Source organism: Mauremys reevesii, linkage group 1, assembly GCF_016161935.1.
Source record: "Mauremys reevesii isolate NIE-2019 linkage group 1, ASM1616193v1, whole genome shotgun sequence".
In the NCBI taxonomy this organism is placed as follows: domain Eukaryota; kingdom Metazoa; phylum Chordata; order Testudines; family Geoemydidae; genus Mauremys; species Mauremys reevesii.
The window spans coordinates 115,024,116-115,050,090 of NC_052623.1; the positions used below are offsets into that span (position 1 = coordinate 115,024,116).

At 40.7% G+C, this 25,975-nt stretch overlaps 1 protein-coding gene across 2 annotated transcripts in view; it reads right to left on the reverse strand.

The window, feature by feature from the left end:
- The window catches only part of RASA3 (RAS p21 protein activator 3), a 197,384-nt gene extending 171,664 nt beyond the window's left edge, over positions 1-25,720 (reverse strand). For both annotated transcript variants that reach the window (XM_039542281.1, XM_039542294.1), the window contains exon 1: positions 25,564-25,720. In XM_039542281.1, coding sequence (XP_039398215.1) covers positions 25,564-25,618 — 55 coding nt within the window. In that variant the 5' untranslated portion in view covers positions 25,619-25,720. The remainder of the gene's footprint in view (positions 1-25,563) is intronic.
- Positions 25,721-25,975: the final 255 nt, after the last annotated feature.

The window sequence follows — 25,975 nt, forward strand, 5'->3', positions numbered from 1 at the left end:
CACACAGTCTCTCTTCCCTCCTTCCCCACAAAAAAAAGAAAACATTTAACTTAAGTAAAACAAAGTCATACAACAAAAACATAACTGAAAATTACACTCAGATTTGTAAAAGCCACAAACCACTCTCAGCTCTGTGTCATCTCTTATGACATCTAATGATTCACCCACTATAATTACATAGTCTCCTCCTGAGAGTAGAGTAACAGTGTATTAATCTATACATGCTTAGCAGATAAAGAAGCTGTTTTATCAGTTGCCCAATACTGAAATACTCTTTCCCCAATTAATAAATGAAACTGCATATCTCCACAGTACTTTGGAAAAACATTCAGGTTTTTCCTCTATACAAAAATACCAATTGTTAAATAATTGTTTTGCATCCAAGTCTCCTCTATTATACCACTCAATATATTAATTATATATATCTGCCACCGAATAATGTTTATGTCCTTCACTTGGCCCAATCCAGTCCATGGATTAATAACTATACTGAACTCAGAGTAGTTAAAATTCCCACTTGGAATTTGCTGTCAATACAGGTACCTTTAAATAGCATGCTCTCATTATTTTAAAATTCCACTAAAAAGCCTTTTTATAAAGAGATTCCCTTCTGCCCAGTTAACGTTTAAAACGGCACCAGAGAAAAACTATAATAGGTACCAAATTTTCAGACATGTGATTTTCAATTTGATGGGGCACCCAAAGGGATATTGTCTCTCTGCTTTTTATGTTGCTTGTTACATTTAGAATTCAGAGGCAGATAAAAAGATTTTTATCCTTTTCAATAGTGCACTCATCAACAAACTTGTTTTGGTGCTAATCCTTCAAAGTATAATAAATACAAAAATAAGTAAAATTTAAAGAGTCTGGATTAGTGTCCATGTTTTATTCATAGTAAATTATGTGCTTCACAACACTAAACAGTTTAATTTTTTATCTTTGAATAGTTTGTTCAACAATTACTAACCCAGTTCTAAGATTACTTGGATAATTATTAATAAATGGTGAAAAAAAAATGTATGGATAGTGAAGAAAAAAAATACCACAGAACCTAAATATTCTCCCCCACCCACCCCTATTGTGTCATTCAGCTCTCCATTCCTGTAGCAGAGTGCTATTGGATTTTGTGACCTAGCAGTCACTTTGTGCAATGCATTCACAACCCGAAGCAAGCCCACAGTCTCAGAGATACTCATCCCTTTCTGGCTGTGCATCAAGAAGGACTACATGAATCACCACTTCCTCTGTTTACGGCAAGTGAACATTAAAGTAACTCAAGTATTCCAATTCATCATCTACAAGCTTCACTCCCAAATACAAGGAATATCTTCTGCTCTTGCCACATGTCTGCCATTGCAGCCGCGGTGATAACTATAGTGCAGACATGAGGGCACATGACAGAAAAATATACTATGAAGATAACCACAGCTATCTTGCTAACCACAGTAAAACCAAGTAGACAATTGTGCTTTTCTGCTGATCAAAAATGTTTTAGGCCAATTCTTCAAAGAAGAGCTCTGTGCAAGTGTGACAGCTTGTCTTTTTCAATCAGTGATATTACCTCACCCACCTGGTCTCTCCTATGGCACCTCTCACACTAGTTCAGAGGTTCTCAAACTTCTTTGAACTGCGACCCCCTTCTGACATCAAAAAATACGACACGGCCCCAGGAATGGGGACCGAAGCCTGAGCCCACCCACCCACCTGAGCTCCACTACCTTGGCAGGGGGGCCAAAGCTCATGGGCTTCAGCCCTATGGGGGGCCTTTAACCTGAGTCCTGCCAGCCAGGGCTGAAGCCCTCAGGCTCTGGCCCCACACGCCAGCAAGTCTAACGCCAGTCCTGGCAACCCCATTAAAACAGGGTCACAACCCACTTTGGGGTCCTGACCCACAATTTGAGAACTGCTGCCCTAGTTTAACAGTAACTTTTTGGTTTAGTTTAAACAGTCAATAGGATTCCTAATTTATATATCGAGAAAAGGGATAAACCTTTCATTTCAACAGCTTACTTTCCCCAATACCCAGGGGAAATCACATTAGTAACTTGCAAGTTTAAAGAAAATGACCCTTACAAAATAATTAGCTAAAATAATCTGATTCTTGTATTCACTGACAGATGTGTGTGTTTTATTTTTACACAAACAGATGTTTTGAAAAGGATAAGGATGGGTAGGAAGTTGTAGAATGCGAAAGTCTCCTCTTCCCCAACTCCAATACACTTCTTGTCAAATAATTCCATTCTTTTGTAAAGCCTTTTTCTTAACCACAGTGATATATCTAATGTATCTAAAATGGAGCTGTTTATTTGTTACCACCAGAAGGGTAAACTATAAGCAGCACACAGAAAAGATTTATATTGAATAAATATTGCAACTGAACAAAACTAGAAGATATTGGGAAGGAAAGAGCCACTTCACCAGATAAACGTGTCCTTTAAGCTTCTCTCACTTCCTCCTTGTTGCTGTATCTTTCAGTTCAAACAAAGGTTTCTCATCTAATTCATTTATGCTGCAGCGCTGTGGCTCTAGCAGTATCTGAAGGTTAGTAGAAGAAACCTTCCCTAACAACAGAAATGTTTTCTGGAATTGATGTTCAGAATCTTATTTTGCACCTCTAAGTAGCGCAGTTTCATGTCAGGTTCTCGGCTACCTTCTTTACAACATAATTTTTAAGTGTTTTAGGGTAATTGCTTTTATTCCTTATGTCCCTACTTAATCTCACTGCTTATTAGCCTGTGATCTCAGACAAGCAAGCACATTCACATCACCAATATCCTGCAGCACTTGCTGCTATGCAATAGGGATCTACAACACACATGCCATAGATTTTTTTTTTAAATGAACATAATCGTTTGTGGTAGAATCGCTCATCAGAATGTGGACATTATTCAGAACGAACTACAAATCCTTCAGTATTTCTCATTTTTCTGGGGCTGGATCTTTCAACTTACTCAATTCAGGCCAGAATTCTTTAAATCAATGTGTACTATTAAGTTACATTTCACCCTACCCAAACCACAAATATTATATTGTTACCAACTGCTTCCTCTAGCTTTTTCCCTAATGAGGATTTAAGGATATAACATTATGATGAGTAAATTCTAGCTGTGTTCCCTCAAATTAAATCCCATTTGCCATGCTTCACCAACTTTTTAGGCTTAAATATCTGTTTTGTCTATTCAGATCTCTCTACTATTCTTTCATTTTAAAATGACATTACCACAGTCATTGTATAAATTACATGCATGCACTATTATACATATGGAGAGAGGAAAAGGGAGTGCCTTCAAATTTGGGAGTGGTAGATTATTTTGGAGCATTTTCTTCTTCAAACTCTGAACTACCATTAATTAAATTAATAGCTCGAAGGCAGTATGGTCCATGGAAAATGATACAAGTCAGGAGCTCTGGATTTCCAGCTCTGTCAAAGATAGTGTACCTGCTGCAGGTTACTTCTCCATGCCTCCACTTTCCCATCTAAACAAAGACCATTATACTTACCTTCCTTTGGGGAAGATATAATGGTGCTAAGAACTATTATGTGGGCATGTCCTTGCTTTTCAAAAAGGCAAGAAACTCCAAAATGATCAGGTTTCTCTCACCCCTCTTCTGGGTCTTAATGAGACCCACTGGTTGCACACAGGGGTTAATCTCTAGCCTAAGATCATGGACATTCTATGCATCCCTCTCTCCATACACTTGTAAAATTGCCTCTGTGGGAGCATCACAAGAGGGGAATGGAGAGAAACTTGTGCAATCTTACCAGTTTCACTCTGCTGAGAAAGAGAGCCCAAGACCTTGCATTACCCTAACAACTTCCTCTTGCTGGCCAGGGGAGCAGTACTGGCATACTGGGGAGAGAGGACAGCTGAGAGGGGAATAAAAATATGGGCACCAAAAAATGAAGACTTGTAAATCACAAAAAGGAGGCAATAAAATAATTCATTAAAATATGTTGCTGCATGAAAACTAGACACTAGAAGAACTAAGTGCAGGGCGTGAAAGAAAACCACACAGAACACAAGAAAAAAAAGATGGAGAAAGACAAAAAACAGCAGAAAGGGTTAAATTCTTATATTTAAGGGAGAGTTTTCTTCTAACTCTCTCAACAGTCCAGTTAACCATCACCATTAACTCAGGTAACCAAAACCAAATCACAAGTGCTATCTACTGCCCCACATACACCTCCGGCCCCATTCCCTTCCCCACCCCGCTAAAAAAAAAACCTTCTGAAATTGCAGATCCTCTCAACTAAGAGTAAGTACAGAAGGTGAAATAAATCACTCCCTGCAAAAAAGTGAAATTTAGCCGCTGTAACATACAGCAGGATGTGTTTTATTGCCACAGTTACTGTGTTACACAACACTGTAGCAATATTCCCCTTGACTGTAACTATACTTCCCTTTTTCATAGAAATGTAGAGCTGGGTGGGACCTAGGGAAGCCATCAAGTACAGCCCCCTGCACTGAGGAAGGACCAAGTAAACTTAGACCATCCCTGACAGGGGTGCAGGAACAATTTATAGTGGGGGTGTTCAGAACTATTTTTGGTCAAAAATCCCCAGGGTCCCCTTTTTAAAGATCAATACTATGTTTGCCCTTCTCCAGTCCTCATGGACCTCAACCAACCATACTCCCTGAGGTCTTGAAGATAATTGCTAACAGTTCTGAGATTGAGTAACTACCTGAAGCAAGTACTCTAGGATGAATTTCATCAGGCCCTGAAGATTTGAATACATATAACTTATTGAAATATTCTTTAACCCATTCTTTCCCTATTTTGGCTTGTATTCCTCCCGCCTTCTTATGAATATTAATTGTATTGAGTATCCACTAACCTTTTTAGTGAAGACTGAAGCAAAATAGGCATTAAACCCCTCCGCCTTATTGATGTCATCAATTATCTCTACTTCTCCACTAAGTAGAAGACCTACACTACACTTTCCTTCATCTTTCCCTTGTTCCTAATGTATTTAAAGAACCTCTTCTTATTGCCTTTCATATCCCTTGCTAAACATAACTCATTTTGTACCTTAGCCTTTCTGACTCTGTCCCTACACTCTTGTGCTGTTCTTTTGTACAACTCCTTAGTGATTCATCCACATTTTTAGTTTTTGTAGGATTCTTTTTACATTTTCAGTTCCATAAAGAGCTCCTGGATAGAAAGTATAGGAAGAGGCCCATATTGTGCGTGCTCTCCTTCACAGAAGGATAATTTGCAGCTGTGCCTTTAGACTGTCCCCTTGAGAAACAGCCAGCTCTCTTGAACTCCTTTTTTCCCTTAGATTTTCTTCCCATAGGACCTTACTATCAGTTCTCTGAGTTTTTATAACCTGCTTTTTTTTAAGTCCATTCTCCTGATTCTGCTTCTCACTCCTTCCTTTCCTTAAAATCATAACATCTATCATTCATGATCACATTCATCCATATTGCCTCCTACCTTTGGATTTGCTACTAATTCCTCCCTCTTAGTCAGAATCAAGTATAAAATGGCCATCCCCTGGTTACTTCCTCTACCTTCTGAAAGATTTCCAACATTGCTGCCAGAAGTGGGATTGCATTAATAGGAAGTTTTAGGAGAGAAAAGCTACGGTGAACAAGAGGTTAATGAAGAGACAGTGACAGGCATGCTCTTGGGGCTCCAGCTATATTCGATTCAATTCCCAGCCCCACCATAGGATTCTCACAAGATCCGGAGAAGACATTTAATCTCTGTGCCTCAGTTCCACTATAAAACTAGGATAATATCTCCTTAAACAACATTACTGTGGGGAGGTGCTCAAATACTACTTGGTCCTTATGATCCTAAGTATCTAGATCTAGGTGAGCACAGGATCAGGTCCAAGAGGTGAATATAGCTGGACCACTTGGTAATAGTGACCATAATGTAATTAAATTTAACATCATTGTGGTGGGGAAAACACCACAGCGGCCCAACACTATAGCATTTAATTTCAGAAAGGGGAACTACACAAAAATGAGGAGGTTAGTTAAACAGAAATTGAAAGGTAAAGCACCAAAAGTAAAATCCCTGCAAGCCGCATGGAAACTTTTTAAAGACACAACAGAGGCTCAACCTTAATGTATACCCCAAATTAAAACACATAGTAAGAGAACCAAAAAAGGTAGCTCCCTTTATGGACACCCAACCAGCCAGTTAACTATAAAATTCCTCTTAGTAGTAGTTCTCTACTTGCTTCACCTGTAAAGGGCTAAAAAATGTCCCTGCATAGGTAAAAGGAAGGGTGTTGGCACCTGATCAAAAGAGCCAATGGGAAGGCTAGAACTTTTAAAAATTGGGGGAAAACTTCCCCTTTGTCTGCTTGCGTTGTTCTCCCAGAGAGCAGAGACAAGGCTGGAATTATGCTGTACGAGCTTGGGCCAGGGATGAAAAATCATCAAATCATACCTAGAAACTATTCATTTGGAACCCCAGATATGCAAGTAGATCAGGAAATGTCTAGGAAGACACGATTAGGTTTATTTCTTATTTCTTTATGGCTTGTGGACTCCTCTGTGCTAAATCCAGGTGCTTTCATGTTGCTTGTAACCTTTAAGCTAGACCTCAAGGAAACTATTCTTGCTTAATTTTTGCATTTGCTCTTTTTATAACTAGCAATAGACTAAGTTTAGATGTATTTTTTTCTTTTTTTTTTTAAATAAAGTTTACCTTTTTTAAGAACAGGATTGGAGTTGTGTCTTAAGAGGTTTGTGCACATATTTTTAATTAGCTGATGGCAACAGCTGATTTCTTTTGTTTTCTTTCTCAGCTCTTCCTGGGGGGGTGGGGGAGGGTATTGAAAGGGCTTGAGGATACCCCAGAGGAAGAAATTCCCAAGTGTGCCTTCCTGGGTTCTCAAAGGATTTTGCACTTGGGTGGTGGCAGCATCTACCCATCCAAGGTCAGAGAAAAGCTGTAACCTTGGAAGTTTAATACAAGCCTGGAGTGGCCAGTATTAATTTTTAGAATCCTTGCGGGCCCCCACCTTCTGCACTCAAAGTGCCAGAGTAGGGAATCAGCCTTGACAGTGGCTAACCAACAAAGTAAAAGAAGCAGTGAGAGGCAAAAAGGCATCCTTTTAAAAGTAGAAGTTAAATCCTAATGAGAAAAATAGAAAGAAGCATAAACTCTAGCAAATGAAGTATCAAAATATAATCAGGAAGACCAAAAAAAGAATTTGAAGAACAGCTAGCCAAAGACTCAAAAAGTAATACCAAAAAAAGTTTTAAGTACATCAGAAACAGGAAGCCTGCTAAACAACCAGGGGGCCACTGGATGATTGAGATGATAAAGGAGCATTCAAGGACGATAAGGCCATTGCGGAGAAACTAAATGAATTCTTTGCATTGGTCTTCACAGTTGAGTATGTGAGGAAGAAACCTGAGCCATTCTTTTTAGGTGACAAATGTGAGGAACTATTCCAGATTGAGGTGTCAATAGAGGAGGTTTTGGAACAAATTGATAAACTAAACAGTAATAAGTTACCAGGACCATATGGCATTCAAGATTTCTGAAGGAACTCAAATGTGAAATTTCAGGACTACTAACTGTTGTCTGTAACCTATCATTTAAATCGGTTTCTGTACCAAAATGACTGGAGAATAGCTAATGCGGTGTTTCTCAAACTGAGGTCACCCCTTGTGTAGGGAAAGCCCCTGGTGGGCCAGGCCGGTTTGTTTACCTACCCCATCCGCAGGTCCACCCGATCGCGGCTCCCACTGGCAGGCCAATGGGGGCTGCTGGAAGCGGCGGCCAGTAAGTCCTCGGCCCGCGCCGCTTCCAGAGGCTCCCATTGGCCTGGAGCAGCGAACCACGGCCAGTGGGAGCCATGATGGGCTGGACCTGCGGATGGGGCAGGTAAACAAATTGGCCTGGCCCACCAGGGGCTTTCCCTACACAAGCAGTGACCCCAGTTTGAGAAACACTGAGCTAATGTGATGCCAATTTTTACAAAGAGCTCCAGAGGAGACCCTGGCAATTACAGGCCGGTAAGCCTGTCTTCGATACTGGGCAAACTGGTTGAAACTACAGTAAAGAACAAAATTGTCAGACACATAGATGAACATAATTTGTTGAGGAATAGTCAACATATTTTTTGTAAAGGGAAATCATGCCTCACCAATTTACTAGAATTCTTTGAGGGAGTCAAAAAGCATGTGGACAAGGGGGATCCAGTGGATACAGTGTATTTAGATTTTCAGAAAGCCTTTGACAAGGTCCCTCACCAAAGGCTCTTAAGCAAAGTAAGCTGTCATGCGATAAGAGGGAAGTGTCCTCTCATGGGTCAGTAATTGGTTAAAAGATAGGAAACAAAGGGTAGGAATAAATGACCAGTTTTCAGAATGGCAAGAGGTAAATAGTGGTGTCCCCCAGCAGTCTGTACTGGGCCCGCTCCTATTTAACATATTCATAAATGATCTGGAAAAAGTGGTAAACAGTGAGGTGGCAAAATTTGCAGATGATACAAAGATACTCAAGATATTAAGTCCCAAGCAGACTGTGAAGAACTACAAAAGGATTTCTCAAAACTGGGTGACTGGGCAAATGTTAGATGAAATTCAATGTTGATAAATGCAAAGTAATGCACATTGGAAAATATAACCCCAACTATACATATAAAATTAAGGGGTCTAAATTAGCTGTTACTACTCAAGAAAGATCTTGGGAGTCGTTGTGGATAGTTTGCTGAAAACATCCACTCAATGTGCAGCGGCAGTCAAAAAAGCAAATAGAATGTTGGGTATCATTAAGAAAGGGATAGATAATAAGACAGAACATATCACATTGCCTCTATATAAATCCATGTGGATGTGGTTGCCCCATCTCAAAAAAGATATATTGGACTTGGAAAAGGTTCAGAAAAGGGCAACAAATGATTAGGGGTATGGAATGGCTGCCATATAAGGAGAGATTAAAAAGACTAGGACTTTTCAGCTTGGAAAAGAGACAACTAAGGGGGGGATATGATAGGGGTCTATAAAATCATGACTGATGTGGAGAAAGTAAATAAGGAAGTGTTATTTACTACTCCTCCTAACACAAGAACTAGGGGCCACCAAATGAAATTAATAGGCAGCAGATTTAAAATGAACAAAAGGAAGTATTTTTTCACACAATGCACCTGTGGAACTCCTTGCCAGAGGATGTTGTGAAGGCCAAGACTATAACAGGGTTCAAAAAAGAACTAGAAAAAACATTAATGGAGGATGGGTCCATCAGTGGCTATTAGCCAGGATGGGCAGGGATGGTGTCCCTAGCCTCTGTTTGCCAGAAGCTGGGAATGGATCACTTGATGATTACCTGTTCTATTCATTCCCTCTAGGGCACCTGGCATTGGCCACTGTCAGAAGACAGGATACTGGGCTAGATGGACCTTTGGTCTGACCCAGTATGGCCATTCTTATGTAGACAGACGCGGAGAAAATATTTCAAGAGTGTTGCACGTACCAAGGCTAAACAAAAGGTTACATTTCTAATATAAATGACCCAGAGCTCTTTGGTAAGGTGACTGGCTGAGCCTGTATTGTTATTACATTTATGAAACCTAGAATGCTGCTTCACTACCTTCTTAGACAGTCCTGTCTTACTTTCCAACCTATTACGTGCACATACTTCACCAAACACAATAAACCTGATCTCTAACTGGGGTCTGTAGGTGTTACTGCAATACTAAAAGTACCAAAAATACTCTCAGTTTGCAGAAGTGAGGGAATGGATGTTGCAACATGTAGTGACGCAAGACCACTCCATAGAAAGGTAAGTCAGAGCTGAGAATTGAAATTTGGTGGAGTGGTCTTTTTGTTGAAGATCGGTCTTTCAGCATCCTCATGAAAATATGCCCAAATCTGGCCAAGTTATAAGCCTTTGGGGGATAAAATATAGTTTCTACATACTCAGCAGACACTTGTTAGAGCTTTGCAGCTTAATTTCCCAAAGATCTTGTCCACACTGCCCCAGCCTGGGAGTAAGCAGGACTTTCCTTGCAATTGAAGTTCCTGGTTGCTCTGGGTCAGGAGCGTTGGATGAAGAAGCTGCCTGAACCAAATAGAGGACAAGAAGCCAGGAAAGTGGAGGAGAGGAGAGGAGAGAGAGACTGGGCCTGACTGGGCCAGGAGACATTATCAAATGCTATTTTATTCTCTTCATCACTTAGGGCACCGAATAGACCTGCTTTGGGAATTAATCAGGGTTGTGTACTACAGGAGACTTGTCTGGAGGACCTCTGCCTCATTTTTTGTGAAGGTGAGAAGGTGTGTAGCGAATGAGGCAGGGGGCATGGTAGGAAGAGAACTGTCTCTTGGTTAAAGCAGCTGAATGCTGTCCTGGAGAACTGGATTTTATCCCTGCCTCTGGTACAGAGTTCTGTGTGATACTGGGCAAGTCACTTTACTTTTCACAGGTAGTCACTAATGATGTGTTTCTCATTTTCTGAATTCCTGACTTGAGACCCTGGGACCTGATTTGAAGAAGAGCGAAGCAATCACAGGTATAGCTGAAGTCAATGGGAGCTGTGATTTGAACATATGAAGTGCTATATAGTACTATGTACTCTGATAAATCAGGTCCTACATATATCAAGTTAGGGGCACAAAATTAGTGGATTTAAAAAAAAAAATCAATCTCTGTGCCTCATCTCCATTTTACAATGGGGATCTAATACCCCCTCATCTCACAGGGATGTTCTGAAAATAAAGTAGTGTTTATGAACACTTTGATAGCATAGAGATATGCACCATGGAAAAGCCCCAGAAAAAAGTTATAATTCTGTGCTCAGAGCAGGGTTTGAACAGTGTGCAGTATATAAGGCCTGGGGGTTACACATTGAACACTGAGGAGAAAAAATACGGTATTGAATAGGTGCTAATTAAATGAGCACTGCCATGCTGTGCACTGATTGAGGTAGAGGTCCTGTTGGAAAAAAAATAGTCTTTAATTACACAATACCATACTATCATAATGCATCCTGGCTTTTGAGTGCTTGACTTTGCAATTTTAATGATGCTCTTTTAACAGTCTTTTTTTTTGATGGGGAGGGGGGGGTGGTTAAGAAGGTGTGTATACACACATTTATAATTTTTAAATATCATTTCTAGGTTTACCAGTAAACTTAGGAACATAGGCTGAAAATGATCATGAATATAAATAACACAGCATTAGAGGAAAGACTTAATATAAATATTCAAAGGGTCACTAGGCAGACTAATGTCATATGTCCAGTCATATTTCTCAATCTGGAAAAACTCATTTAGCACTGAAATTAGACAAATTAATGAATCGAAAAAAGTGACACCTGAAAAGTATGACTTGGCCCACTTAGTTCATTTTACAAACTATTATTATTAAATTATTATTAAATACCAGATGGGATGGCAATGGTATAAGACTGTGCCATCCCATCTGGGTTATCTGAAGAGTACAGACTGAGAGCAATAAGATTCAACTGTCTATGGCTAAGTCCATAAACCCCGATCAGTTCCTGGAGCCCACAGTAAAGCTGAATAGAAGGCTGTTTTAGAAGTTAGATCAATGTGGAAGACCTAGAGTAGCCTCCGAAGTATCAGCATCTTCCTTTCCAGAAAGCAGGTTACACCTCCAGCAATAGTCCTTTCACTAAATACCCTCTTCCCCAAAAAAAGAAATACAGCACAGAGCTCACCACAGGGACTTGAACCTGGGTCTCCAACATCCAAGGTGAGTGCTCCGGACTATTTATTTATTTTGGGGTGAAGGGCTGCAGCTTCCTCTCCCCCTTGGTCTGAAACCTCAAAATCTTTTGCAATATTTTTATGCAATGTTCCACTCTTAGACACTGGACAGTTGAGAGACAATATTTTCCACTAGAAAGCAGTGCACATATACATATATGGTAAAGCCATGTATCCATCCTCCTCATATTGGCATGGCAGTCAGCTTCTTCTCACAATCTCCCCACAGGATCAGCTGTGTCACATCAACTGATGGTCAAGCAGCATTAATATATTTTCATCTTTGAGCTGTTTGTGATTATAGACAATCACTGAAGCCAGTGCCATCTCCACACCATACCCAGTTTGCATGATCATTGTCCCTGTGTCATTTTGATCAGGGCTTTTATTGTTGTTTAAGTGAAAGAATAGCGTACCAACAGTAACCTTTACCCATGCTCCCCCACCACCATCCAATAACTGAAGAATGTCCCTTACCTACTTTTAAGATTCTGATATTGCATAGCTAAAGAACTTCTTTTGCATATGTTGCAAGAGAAAATACTTTCTATACCTCAAAGGATTGCATACATTATCACTAAGTATAATGTGACTGCTGTATTTGCCTTTTAATGTAACCAGTGATATATGATTGCTGTTAAGATACATTAAAATTCAGAGAGATATAAAGTTAAAGACAGCTGGAGACAGCAGTTCTCCAAATGTGGTCTGTGGAGAGCTGGCAGTACTGGCTCCCATCCTCATTTCTATCTGCTAAATTGCGTTAAAAGGGACTGCTAAAAATAAAATTAATACTTCCCTAATATTGAGTTCTCCGTGCAAGCAGTGGATGTAGTTCTCACAGAGATATTACACAATTTGAAATGGAAGAGGAGGGGCGCTACTCTGTGCAGTAATGAATAGGCAGGGAACTGTTCACAAGGCACCTGTTATTAAGATGTAGTCCACACTATGAAACAGTGTATGATCCCGTTACCCATCAATATTCAGAGTCAGAAGCTGAGAATGTAAGCATTAATAATAGAGGCATATTGTTCTTTATTAGATGTTTTGCCAGCAAAAACTAAAAGTATTACTAAAAATAAAGACTGCATTCTGTCAATCAAAACAATTGCAGTCCCAAGGTTCTTTTGTGGGTGTTAGTTCTGTAACAATATAATTTACACCTTTGCATCCACTTTTCTAAGCTGAACATTGTTTCTGGATTTCTCAGACTCACACAACTTAAGCATTCAGTCATGCTCTCAAAAAAGAGTGTTTAAAAATTAACTGTTCAAGGCTGTACTCATGTTATTCTATGGCAGTTACAATCTTTCCAAATTAGAACCCAAAAAAGCAACAGTAGTAAGTAACACTCCATACTTCCTACAAAATAGGTTGAATTTTGTCTCACACACACACACAGGTGATTGTTCTATGGTTAGAGAGACATTCAAAAAGGCAGCTTTCATGCCGTGTAGCAGATTCTGTTCTTTCCCTTTTCTGCCTCCCTCCTCCTCAACACACTGTAGCAGGCTGAACTAGTGCCAGAGACACAGGGAGACCAACTTTGACTGGAATACTCAAAGAGCACATTTTAGAAGTTTAGCAGTACAGTCAAACTATACCATAAAATACACACAAAACTTGACCATCACTAAAAAGTCAGTAAATGCTAGAAGAATACACCTTTAAAGCCTAGAGAAATAGGCTTTCAGAACCCCATACTACAGCACTGAATGAAGCAGGAAATGATGAACAAAGAAAGGAATTTCATAGATTCCAGATGTACTCCAACACCAGCTGGGAAATACAAGCAAGAAATCAAACTAAAGCCTTGTGAAGGCCACCACTCAGTTTTCTTCTGGGAGTTTTTGATTAAAAGTAAAATAAGCTATAAGTAGCTTGTAAATGTTAATGTTTTCAGAAATACTCTGATGTAATTACAGTACATCAGTCTTTCCCATCCTATGCCAAAGAGTTACTTTAACACCCATAAGTCAGAGTCATCGCACAAGGGGCAGAATTAAGGTTGCAAAAGAAACCATGAATTTGACATTTCCTAATTTTCTACTGTTTGACATTGCACTCTAAGCAGCATTTTTAATATTGTTTTTTGTATGTAAATGTTATATAAATTGTCATAGCAAGAAGCCCATTTGAGAACATAGTATTGCAAATTGCCAACTTTTCTACATTTGGAAAATTAAAACTGAAATTACTTCCTACAAATGCAAATTACAAACATATGAGTACAAAATTATACTGAAGATGATGGTTACCATTATTTTCTTTAAAGACTAATGGAGAAAAATTGAGTTTAATGAGAGCTTGAGAAGTAACAACTGGCTACTATACACAAAACCAGTCACTCACGAACTGTCACTGACAGAATAACCCACTTGAGTGTAGTATTCATAAGGAGGTTCATGAAAGAGTACTCTTTCATGAGTTCCTGAAGCTCTGCCTGCTATTTATATAACCTAATGCCTTGAATTTTGCAAGTTCGCTTTTTGAAACAGGAACACACAAATATGCTATCAGGCCTTCTAAGGCAAATTGTCCTTCCAGACCGATTTTGAAATCTTCTTGAGTATCAGTACAGTGACAGAAGCCCAAGTATAGCCTTGACTTCAGGAGGAAATAAATCCATGCTAAATCATGACAGAAGCAGCTTATATTTCATAAGAGGTGATGTTGGTGCAAGAAGATTTAGAAGTTGTTGTCTGTTCTGCCTTTAATAAAAAACAAAAAAACAAAAAACTTTTGACTAATCTAGGAATAAATAGGATATTTTTGGAATACAAAGTTATTCCCCTCTCCCCCCAGTTGTTTAGCTCAAGTGAATATCAAAAGTAAAAAAACAAAAAAAAAAAAACCACTAAGAACTTTTGCCAAACTTCAGATATTTAAGAAAATGCCACAATTAACTTTCCAGTATGTATGAAAGAAGTCACATATAAACTCTACATATCTGATGCAAAGCAGGTAGTTCACTACACAGTGACTGCTTAAATCCATGAGTAACACCCCCGAGCCCAGGAAAACATTCTTAACAGTAGCTTCCTCCCAGTCCACTCATTCACCTCTGTCCACCAAAAGACTCCTCCCTCTTGCTACAATCCTTGGCTGTTCTTCTCCTCTCCTGCTGCTCAGCTCTCCTCCTCTCAGCAAATGGGTTTCAAGAAACTGCTGCTTCTGGGCCTATGCAGAGACCTTCCCAAATCTGATGTGGACAGAGGGAAGAGGAGGGAAAGGTGAGAAAAGGGAGAAAGGTGGCAGACGGGGTCTCAAATTCAGCCTAATTAGCCGGATATGAAAACAAGAGACACTTAAGGAACTGGAACCTCCACCCAACAGTTGGAGGTCAGATAAGTCTAGTGTAGAGTATCTTTTTAACATCCCCTCTAACCACCCTATCTTCTTCCAAAAACTGCATAAATACTAAACAACATTTTTCTTTGAGGAAAAAACACTTTAAGGACTTCAAGTTCCTAGGCCAAGCCATTTTGAAGATCAGATGAACCACAAACAGAAATTTCCAACAGGGAACTTCAGGAATTACCAGAACACCATAACTTTAGAAGTCTTAGGCTTTTCCAAAAATCCCCCAAAAAACTTCTGCCATTGGAAGATGTGGCATATGAAATTTCAGGGAAATTATTTGGGGGGGGGGGGAGAGAGGATTAGGTGTGTGCTGAAAATAAATCAAGCTTCTAACTGGAGCCTAAAATCTATTTCCACTACATAATGTTAAATTAAAGACATTGTTAAAGAACTGATGACAGAGTTGTTGTTTTTAAAATGCACTATGATCACATAAATTGCTAGTACAAAGCAGAAAAAGTTAAGAAAACTATTCAGAATGTACAAGTTTCTCATCAACTTCAGTCTCACAAAATACAGCCTATTGTCATCACTAAAGCACATACTAAGCCAGCAGTTCTCAAACTGTGGGTCAGGACCCCAAAGTGGGTTGCAACTCTGTTTTAATGGGATCGTCAGGGCTGGTGTTAGACTTCCTAGGGCCTGCGGCCCAAGCCCCATTGCCCAGGCCAAAGCCCAAGACCAAGCCCTCGGGTTCAGCCTCGGGCGTGGGGGCCTGTAACCTGAGCCCTGCCACCCAGGGCTGAAGCCCAAGGGCTTTGGTTTTTGCCCACCTACACAAGGATTATGTAGTAATTTTTGTTGTCAGAAGGGGATCACAGTGCAATGAAGTTTGAAAACGGCTGTAAGCTTCTCCTTGATTACCAGCACAAAATGGATGAAAGTAGATTTAAAATATAGCATTAAGACATAATACCACATGGTACAGCGATTCATTAACATATGTCTGGAATGTCTTAATTCCCTGAAACATTAAACAGACCACTAACACATACCCTATCATGTCTTAATGCTGTAGTATTGCTATTTGAGCTTTAGGAGTCTGAAGTCATTATCATAGAATCATAGGGCTGGAAGGGACCTTGAGAGGTCATCTAGTCCAGTCCCCTGCACTCATGGCCAGATTAAATATCATCTAGGTCAGCGGTTCTCAAACTTTCTGCCCCCCACCCCTCAGACCACTTGAAAATTGCTGAGGGTCTTGGGGGACTACTTAATGAACTTTCCAAATGTTGTTTGTACCATTAGCTAACTATTGTAAAGTGCTTTGGATAAAAGCACTATATTAAAAAATTCTTAATACAAATAAAAGCACATAACTCATATTTTAATATCAATAGTCTTACCTTTTTTAATACCATGGATGTGCCCTGCCTCCCCATCCACAGCAGCCCCCAAGTTGGGGCTGGGAAAGAGGAGGGTCCCCCTGCTGCGGCAGCCATTGAGCTGGGCTGGGAAGGAGTCGGGGTGGGGGGGAGGTCTCTTACCCGCCACAGCAGCCCTGGAAAGTCGCCTCTTTCTCTGGCCACTGCAGCCCTGCACATCTCAAATTCCCCCCACCCCCTTTTCTCATCCCACCGCCCCCTTCCATCAACCCCCTACTCCCCCAAGGCCACCACCTCACTGTACATGTGCGTCTTCTCCAGGGTCCAGGCACCTAATTAGTGGAGCCGTGCAGGCGTGGCTCCGCTAATTAGGTGAGTGGCCCTTCATTCTCGTGTGTGGCCACCTAAGCGTGAGCCTTAGAGGGAACTATCTGCGGACCACCTGAATGGAGCTCACGGACCACTGGTGGTCCGCGGATCACAGTTTGAGAACCTCTGATCTAGATCATCCCTGACAGGTGTTTGTCCAACCTGCTCCTAAAAATCTCCAATGACAGAAATTCCACAACCTCCCCTAAGCAATTTATTCCAGTGCTTAACCACCCTGACAGTTAGGAAGTTTTTCCTCAATGTCCAACCTAAACCACCCTTGCTGCAATTTAAGCCCATTGCTTCTTTTCCTATCCTCAGAGGTTAAGAAGAACAATTCTTCTCCCTCCTCCTTGTAACAACCTTTTACGTACTTGAAAACTGTTATGTCCCCCCTCCGTCTTCTCTTCTCCAGATTAAATAAACCCCATTTTTTCAATCTTCCCTCATAAGTCATGTTTTGTAGATCTTTAATCATTTTTGTTGTTCTTCTCTGGACTTTCTCCAATTTGTCCACATCTTTCCTAAAATGTGGTGCCCAAAACTGGACACAATACTCCAGTTGAAGCCTAATCAGTGTGGAGTGGAGCGGAAGAATTACTTCTTGTGTCTTGCTTACAACACTCCTACTAATACATCCCAGAATGATGTTTGCTTTTTTTGCAACAGTGTTACACTGTTCACTCATATTTAGCTTGTGATCTATTATGACCTCTTTTGGACAATGTAAGTGTTTGATATCTTGGTTCCCCTTTTCCCCCCAGAGAGCTTTCCTAGAATTTGAGCATGGGCAACATGCCTCTTCCTTCATTCCAGGACTTCTACTTCCACCACCTCTGCTACTTCCCCTCATGTTGGTAAATATCACTGTGTTGCAGCTAGAGTGTCATACAGCACGTGGGGAGCTTTCCATGAGGGAATGGAATGGAAGATAGAGTAAGGGTGTCCGTATTAAGCACCAATCATCTTCCTTCCCTTTAAGGCAGTGATACTCAGACCTCAGTGATTCAGGAGCCAAATTAGTGATCAACATTACCCAAGAGAGCCACAATAGCGTGAATTCATTGTTTTATTTACCGTAGTACTATATTTTCATATTTCAACAATACGATAGGGAAATATTTAGTCACATATACACACACACACATTCTCACAGCAAAATAACTGACCAAGTATTATTATATCAACTACAATCAGTTAACAACATAGTAAAAGCCTCCTGATTGGTTAATAATTAAATCACTGTGTTTAATATCATGTGCTGCAAAGAGCCGCAGGACACACAGTAAAGAGCCACTTGCAGCTCAAGAGCGTCAGTCTGAATATCACTGTAAACCAGAGATCAAATGCCGTAATCATCAATTCACCAGAGACCATTCAGATTTCACACCAGTGTTAGCCATTGGCTTCTACTGGTTTATCCCCAACTTACAATAGTAAATGAGATCAGAGTGAGACCTCCAATCCTTCATTAGCCTGAGAATTGGCGTGGGGGTTGGGGGAGGGGGAGAAGAAGAGTCTTAAGGTCCCTTCAGGATTCTATAATGCCATTTTGTTTTCATTTGTAACATCTAGGAGATCTGCCTGTTATCCTGCTGTTAGCAATATAGCACATCAATGGGTATTTTTAGGGTTTTTTTTTAATTGTAGATCTTTCTATTTTTGCTTTAGGGTCAAGACTAAGTCAAAAGGTGATAGTTTTTAATAATTCTTTTTTAAAAGTTTTGGCTCTCTCCCCATTCCTTGTTATTGTGGTAAGTACTTTGCTGCTACTTGTAAAATGCCAACCATATTTGAAAACCCCTTAAAAAATGTGTATTTCCCTGTTTCAGAAGTCTGAAACAGGGAAATAAACGGGGAATTGTGTATTTCCCTGTTTCAGACTTCTGGCCAGATCTCTCTCTCAGGCATTTGAATGGGATGGGGAGGAGTGTACAACAAATTGCTTTATCCATCATCATCATCATGAAATATCTAATTAGGAAAAGGCAGTTAACAGAGAATCATCTTTTATATAGTCAAGTGGGCAATGCTGGGCCAGAGTGAGGAAGAAAAAAAAAACCCCAGGATCCCACCATCGAATCATAAAAGTTAATTAAATGTACCTACCTCACACCCATCCAATCATTTCTTTTCATCAAAGGAATTTTTCTTCTAATGTGGCATAGTTGCAGCCTTAACTATGAAGTTGCTTTTACATGACAAACATCACTTAACATGTGAAGTACAAAAATGCAAATTATTTTGTTAGCACAACAAAGTTATAACCAAAGTTACACCATTTACTGCTGGGGTTTTTTGCACTTGGTAATAGTAACCAACCAACCATTTGGGAACAGTAATCAGACAGTTGTCATAGGTCCTATATCTCAGCATGATATATAAGCAATTATCTAATACAAATATGGCCCTAGAGACTATGTTCTGCCCGCGCTGTCTGTAGGATTTTTAATCCTCTTGTGTAGCCTCAGAACAATGTTACACAGCAGCTGATTTCAAGTCTTTAACTGTTCATCCTTAGTTGTCACACAGGAAACGTAAACTTCCGAGGGAACGTGGCCAGGATGAATAGTCTATTAATCTTGGTGCAGCAGCTAGGAGAGAAGCCCCCCATGTTGACACATGAAACTTGAGGGAGATTAGTATCAGACAGAGTAATGCAAAAACAGACAATTGTAGGCACACAGTAAGTAGTAACAGGAGCTAATATTGTGACTGACTATAACCCCAGTAACAGAGTATTTGTTTTCCCACTAATAAAAGCTATCCTAAAAAGTTATTTCAATACAATGATAAATTGACAAATGCATTTTCTGGAAAACAATCACAGATTAGGATATCAAGCACCATATAATGGAGCTCTTGCCATCGGAGAACACTGGGTGCTTTGACCTCCAGATGAAGTCACCTAACTATATTTCTGAAGACTCAAGAAGAATCACTATTAGTTAACCATGACCATGGGATCAAAGGATAGCATGGCTGCTAATTCAGAAAGAAAAAAACTGGGAAGTTATGTTCAGAGTCCCTACGGTCCTGAATTAATCTGTTTTTTTGACCTAGTAACCTTGGCTCCAGACCCTCCAGAAACTGAACCATATTTGGTTTTGTTCTCATGTGCAGGATCTGTATAATTTTACAAAATGTGATTAAGTTAATTTAGAAATCATGAAAGGTACAAGACCGACAGCCCCAAAGACTAGCATCCTCTGCTATTCTTATAGCAAGGACAAAAACCCACAGGGGTAAAGTCTTTACCATGTTGCCTTAATAATTTACTTCGGTCCTCAGGTGGTGAGGCCATCCTTAAGGGTCACGTGGTAGTTTGTTCTCCATATCCATTCAACCCTTGCACTCTCTTATGGATCTGTCAGAACAGCCTATTGTATGTAGTGCTCTCTTCACATGGAAGAGGGCTGACCACTATTCCTTTCACACAGCACACTGAATAACAAGTTAGCAACCAAATGTGGTTGCTACCAAGCTGAACACGGTTTGAATCGGTGAGCTAGAGATGAAAAAGTCTATCTACTATGAATCCCCTTAAATTATCCAGTCTCACACTTTAAATAAATGGCTAACATACCAAACAACAAGCAACGCTGTTTAAATTACCACTCCGCCCCCGCCCCGACACACCATCAGTAGTACTTGTTAACATTTTAGTGTAGTTCTGATCTTGTGACTTCTTAAATACATCTGGGGACGGGCAATTAGCTTCGCCTAGTTTCCATCATTTGCTGCTCTACTGATTTTGAAACAGCTGATCAATAAATCATTCTTCTCCCTCACCCCATGACATATTTTATATGTATGTATTTCTCACAATAATCATTTTTAAAGCATAGATTAAGGAAAAATGACTTGCTGAGAAAATGTTTAATCCAATGTTTCTGCACTCATTGTATCACTACTCTGTTTACAAATGTAGTTGACTTTACTATTTCCACAATGACCCATTTCATACACAAAGTACTACATAATGCATCACTTCTAAAACACTACTTTCCTTCTCCATTTCTACATATGAGAGTGCATTACAGTATTCCTGAAAACTGCTAATATAAAGTTAGGCACAGTATGAGCACTACAACATTTTTGAGTTTCAGTTCTAACTCGCTACTGAGCTGGATATATCATCTATACCAAAGTTACACTATGAAATCACCCACGTGAGTTATGTTCTGAAACCAGTCTTATTTCACTCATGACTTCCAAATGAAAGGTTCAATCCCACAAGAGATTGATATCTGTGGGGCTGTTTCTAGAAATACTGTAGGACTAATCTCAACATCTGAACCTACAGATAAAAGGACAGTCAACTGTGAGAACTCTTATTACATATGATTTTTGAACATTCACTCAAAAGCACTAAGTTATGCTGTTCTCTTGATAGTATAAATTTAACATTCTTGGATACAACAGTGCAAGATTTAAGGTATTTTATTAAAACCAAAGTTCATATATTTTAAGGCCAAAATGGACCACTATGATTGTGTAATCTAACTTCCATTGTAACACAGGCCTGTTATTCCTGCAGTGTAGGATTTGTTCTTTCCTACTACCCAGGTTATAGCTTTCCATTGCAGAAATGCTGAATGTACTTTGTTTTTATTTCTGTAATTATAGTTAAGTAGTAAAATGACACGAGTCAAAGGAGAGAAAAGGATAATAAATATGCTCTACTTAATTGCTAAGTATTATTAACAGTAACTATGTTGCCAAGCAGAAGCACTCTCTTTGTAGTTTTTCCAGCCAATCATCTGCCACAAGTCTTATGTTGTTTCCTTTCAGGTTCTGAAACCCTGACTCATGGAAATATCAGAGCTGCACACTTCCTCAAAGTAGCAATCTTATAGGAAGCATTTGTTTAGTCTTACCAGACACATTGTTTTGTTTATGTATGAGAGATTCCTGTAAAAAAATAATTTTCAATGAAGAAAGATGGACAATGTGAAAATACATTTTCAGTAAAAAAATAAATAGCCACATAAAATCTGACCTTGGAGGGAAATATTTAGCAAAGGCAATAAATGTCCTTTTATTTCTGTCCATATGCTGCTTTTTTGCAATAATGATTTTATTCTAATCGGGGGGGGGGGACCATGAGCAAAAGCAGACAGGCACTGAGTTCTTCCAATGGAGAGGACCACAAAAAGGAGAGTTAGTGTAGTGACAGCTCCTCTTTCCCAAAAGCCCTAACCCATAGTGTCTCAAAGGAATCCACCTAATTTTATCTCCTCTTCAATATCTACATGAGATCATCTGTCGAATCAGCTCCACTGCTCATGATACGCCAGCCATGGAAACAGAAGAAAGCCATTCTCCACAGATGCAAACAAAGCAATCACAAGAATGTCACAAAGTCCACCCAAGATTAAGTCCTAAAGAGAGAGCAACTGGCTCAAGCTGAATCAAGACAAGACTAGCATGATCCTCTTCAAAATAGGGAAAGAACTAAGACATCACACTCCACTTGGCTTGAAGTGGTTCTGTTCATTAAACTCAATCATTAATCCTGGACAATCAGTTGACATTTTGTGCCACTAATGATTTCTTCCATCTGCACCTTCCTAGGGAACGCTACTTCTTCCTCCCGAACAAGATCTTCCCATGGTGATTCACAAGCACAAGACCTCGAGTCCATCTCACAATCCACTGCCATTGCTATTTCAAGGCAGTCAGTGTCTTCAACAGGTCAGGACCCTGCTGTATGTGGCCATTTCTCCATCCATGACATGACAGAAGTGCTCCTCTGGGACAACACAGCTCACAAAACCAAGTATTAAGTGATTTTAGTCAAAGAAATTTGGCTTAGAAATGAATTTCCAAAGAAGATTAGAACTGATCCAGAGTCTGATCACTTTTAGAGCATTATGACAGAGTTTTTCCCACCATGAATTATATTTTATATAGCCAAAAAATGTAAACAAATCCAACCAGGGAAGGACAAACAGAAGTCCACTTGGATACTAGTGATGGGCACAAAAACCTCAAGATAGACAGACATGAAGAGATTTCCACTCCTAAAAGCTGATAGAAGTGGATTGTGGCTCCTTGCCTCTCATTTCCTCTTTCATGTCTACCTCTAGCTTGTAGATATCTGAATAAAATTCCAAATGCTCATGAAGACTGAGTGCAATACAAATACTACATAATATTTCTTCTGAGTGCACATAAAGACCATTTGTTCCACACCTTTGAGGTGGAAAGTCAGAACTCTAAAGCGTCTTGGCAAAATTATGAAGGTCACAACCACTTCACAAGACCTACTAAACAGAACTGAGACAACATCAACATACCAATTTTTCCCAGTCAGTTCAGAAATGGCAACTATCCTGCCACCTCTGTTTTGCTGACATGACTTTCACCTCTGTGAGAACATACTCAAGTCTCAGAAGTGTTTAACGTTTCAACAAAACTTGTTATATAAGCATTTCTTCAGGAACTCTTGCCATGAATGTTGGATTAATATAATTTCAAATACTTTACTACTACTAAATGACAGAAGGAACAAATTGGCTCCTGTATAAATTTACCATTGCCCTCTACTGGATTAAAAAGTCAAATCTCATGTGCATACCAATCTGCTCTGCTACCTGACCTATTGGAGTTACTCCTACGACATCAGATAAAAGATCTTTATGTTAGGAACAAAAGATTAGGCATTCTAGTGTCAATGACACATACTATAGTGAGAAAACTGTACCTAACTATACATAAGTGCCCATAAATCACTACTCTAGTATTAACAATGAGAAGCCCTTGTGGCACCTTAGAGACAAGGATCCTCGTTGTTTTTGCTGATACAGACTAACATGGCTACCACTCTGAAACCTACTCTAGTATTGAGTATCCATCAAAAATTACTCTAATAAGGGTTCAGATATTAAATTCTGAAATGGGATTAACTTTAGCAGATGCTTTGGTCAGATTAATCTCAAACCTTTTGCAGTTGTTGCTAAAATATATCTTCTCTGTCACTCAGACATATTTCAATTATGGCAGTCAATTAGTTATGACACCATGACATTACTCCCTTCAGTGAATACCAGTCAATGCTATACTACTTGCAGTGGTTTTTCTTGCATGCAAAATGGTAGATAGAAATTCTTCAGTTACTACTACTACTTTAGTTACAACATATTGCTAGTCCATGAATTCCTCCTTTAATACACCTACCACAACAAGACATTAAACGTGATTTTTTTTCTCCTTCAAGGGAACTTGAAAGCCAGTCTCATTCATGTTACCATAACATTTTATTTCTGTGGTGCCAAATTTTGTATTTTAAGCTACTGTGTAACTGAATTAATGAGGGAAGGATCCTAACAGCAAGGTAACATGTTGCCATCTCCTTGAAATACCATTTTGTTACCTGAGTAATGAGATTTACCCTCTAACTTGTTTTACTTTATCTTGCATTACAGTTGGTAGGCACGAAATTGCTTTTAGGAGTATCAACATGTCAACAGTGATTTTCAAAAGCGTAAAAAGGAACTAATCATCTAACTCTCTTAGCCCTCTGTGGGAGTTAGGCACCTTAGCTTCCTTTCAAACTCCCAACTGCCCCAAATAGCAGAGAAAAAAAGCAAAACAAAGTGTTCCCTTTCAAAATGAAGTGGGTTTATTCTGTTAAGGAAACAAGGGATTTCCCAACAGCCCTGCACACTCAAAACACTACCAGAGAGAGTTTTAATCTACAACACAGTGACATCTGTCGCTTACTTTCTAATAATGTGGTTTGGAAATCACTCAGCAGCTAAAATAGCAATGCATCTGTAAAACAAAGTGAGCTACCTTCTGCAACAGCCCCATGGCAATAGCTTAGTTTCCACAATACATGAGACTGTAGCAATATTAGATGCATGAAAATCTTATTAAGGTTGAACCTACTGCTAGTCAGTTTATGCCCTTCTATTTCTCCACATCAGTTTTAGCAAACGATGCACACAACTGATCATAGAATATCAGGGTTGGAAAGGACCTCAGGAGGTCATCTAGTCCAACCCCCTGCTCAAAGCAGGACCAATGATGATTGGCTTTATTAGTCTTCAAACCGTTCTTCATACCTCTTCTGTGTAATTTAGCAAAAATCAAGTCCTGGGGCCCACGCAGATAATGCCCCAGGTTGTTCATCCATCGTATTACATAATCTGTCACCAATACTAGTGGGACTAGAAATCTAAAAAAACCCAGAGATTTGCATTCTGCATGTCCAATGCACTTCCACGCGAGGGGTGGGGGAAGAGCGCGTTTGAAAGACAAGTCCAAGGATAGGCGGTTTTGTTTAGTTTCTAACTGTAACTGACAAAGATGCTGCTGCAGCTGGTCCGTTTCTAGTCGGGATGTTGTTGCACGATTTTAAGGAGCAACCCAACCCATTTCAGGCAGGACAGACCCCTAGTGTCCTTCTCAGCATCCATCGCCCCTCTGAGGCGGCGCCTTTGCGAAGAAACTTCAGAAGGGACAAGCAGCAGCCAGGGCAGCTGCTGGGCAGGCTGCAGAGCGCTCTACGCGCAGAGCTGTCCCGGCTAGGAGGGATGAGGCAGCGCAGCTGCTGTAAAAGGCAACGGGACCCCACAGTGCCTAGCTAGGCGGCTGCTGCCTCCTCAGCACTCGCTTTAGAGGGAGGCGGGCTGGGGCAGAGGAGCCTCGATGCACTGGAGCTCCCAGTGCAAGAAGGTACCTGCAGTTAGGCTGCAGCCCCGCGGCCCCCGAGCCCGCGCCAAGGCTGCAAAGAGCCCCCCTCGCGCCCTTTGTTGGCGGCCGGGGACGCTCCCTTCCCCTGCTCTTACCTATTTTAATCCTGACGCTCTGGAAAACCCGGAGCCCCTCTTCCTCCACCGCCATGGTGCCGCCGAGCCTGGCTCCCAGCAGCGCTCAAGCTCCTCCACCGCGGAGACACAGGGAGGCGGGCAGCGCCGGGTCGGAGGCGGGCGGGCTGTGCGGCTCCGGCGGACACACTGCGCTGCCCCCGCCCGCTGCTGCTGCCGCCGCCGCTGGCTCGGCTCGCGCAGAGCAGCGCCGCCCCCGCAGCCGCCGCCCCATTGGCTCGCGGAGCGCCCGGCCGCGCCGCTCATTGGGCCGCTGGGGCGGGCCGCTCCCGATTGGGAGAGAACGAGAGACAGCGAGAGTGTTGCGGCCCCGAACAGCTGGCGAGCGGGGCCGGGGCCGGGCGAAGGGCCCCGCTACCTGGCCGCAGACCCT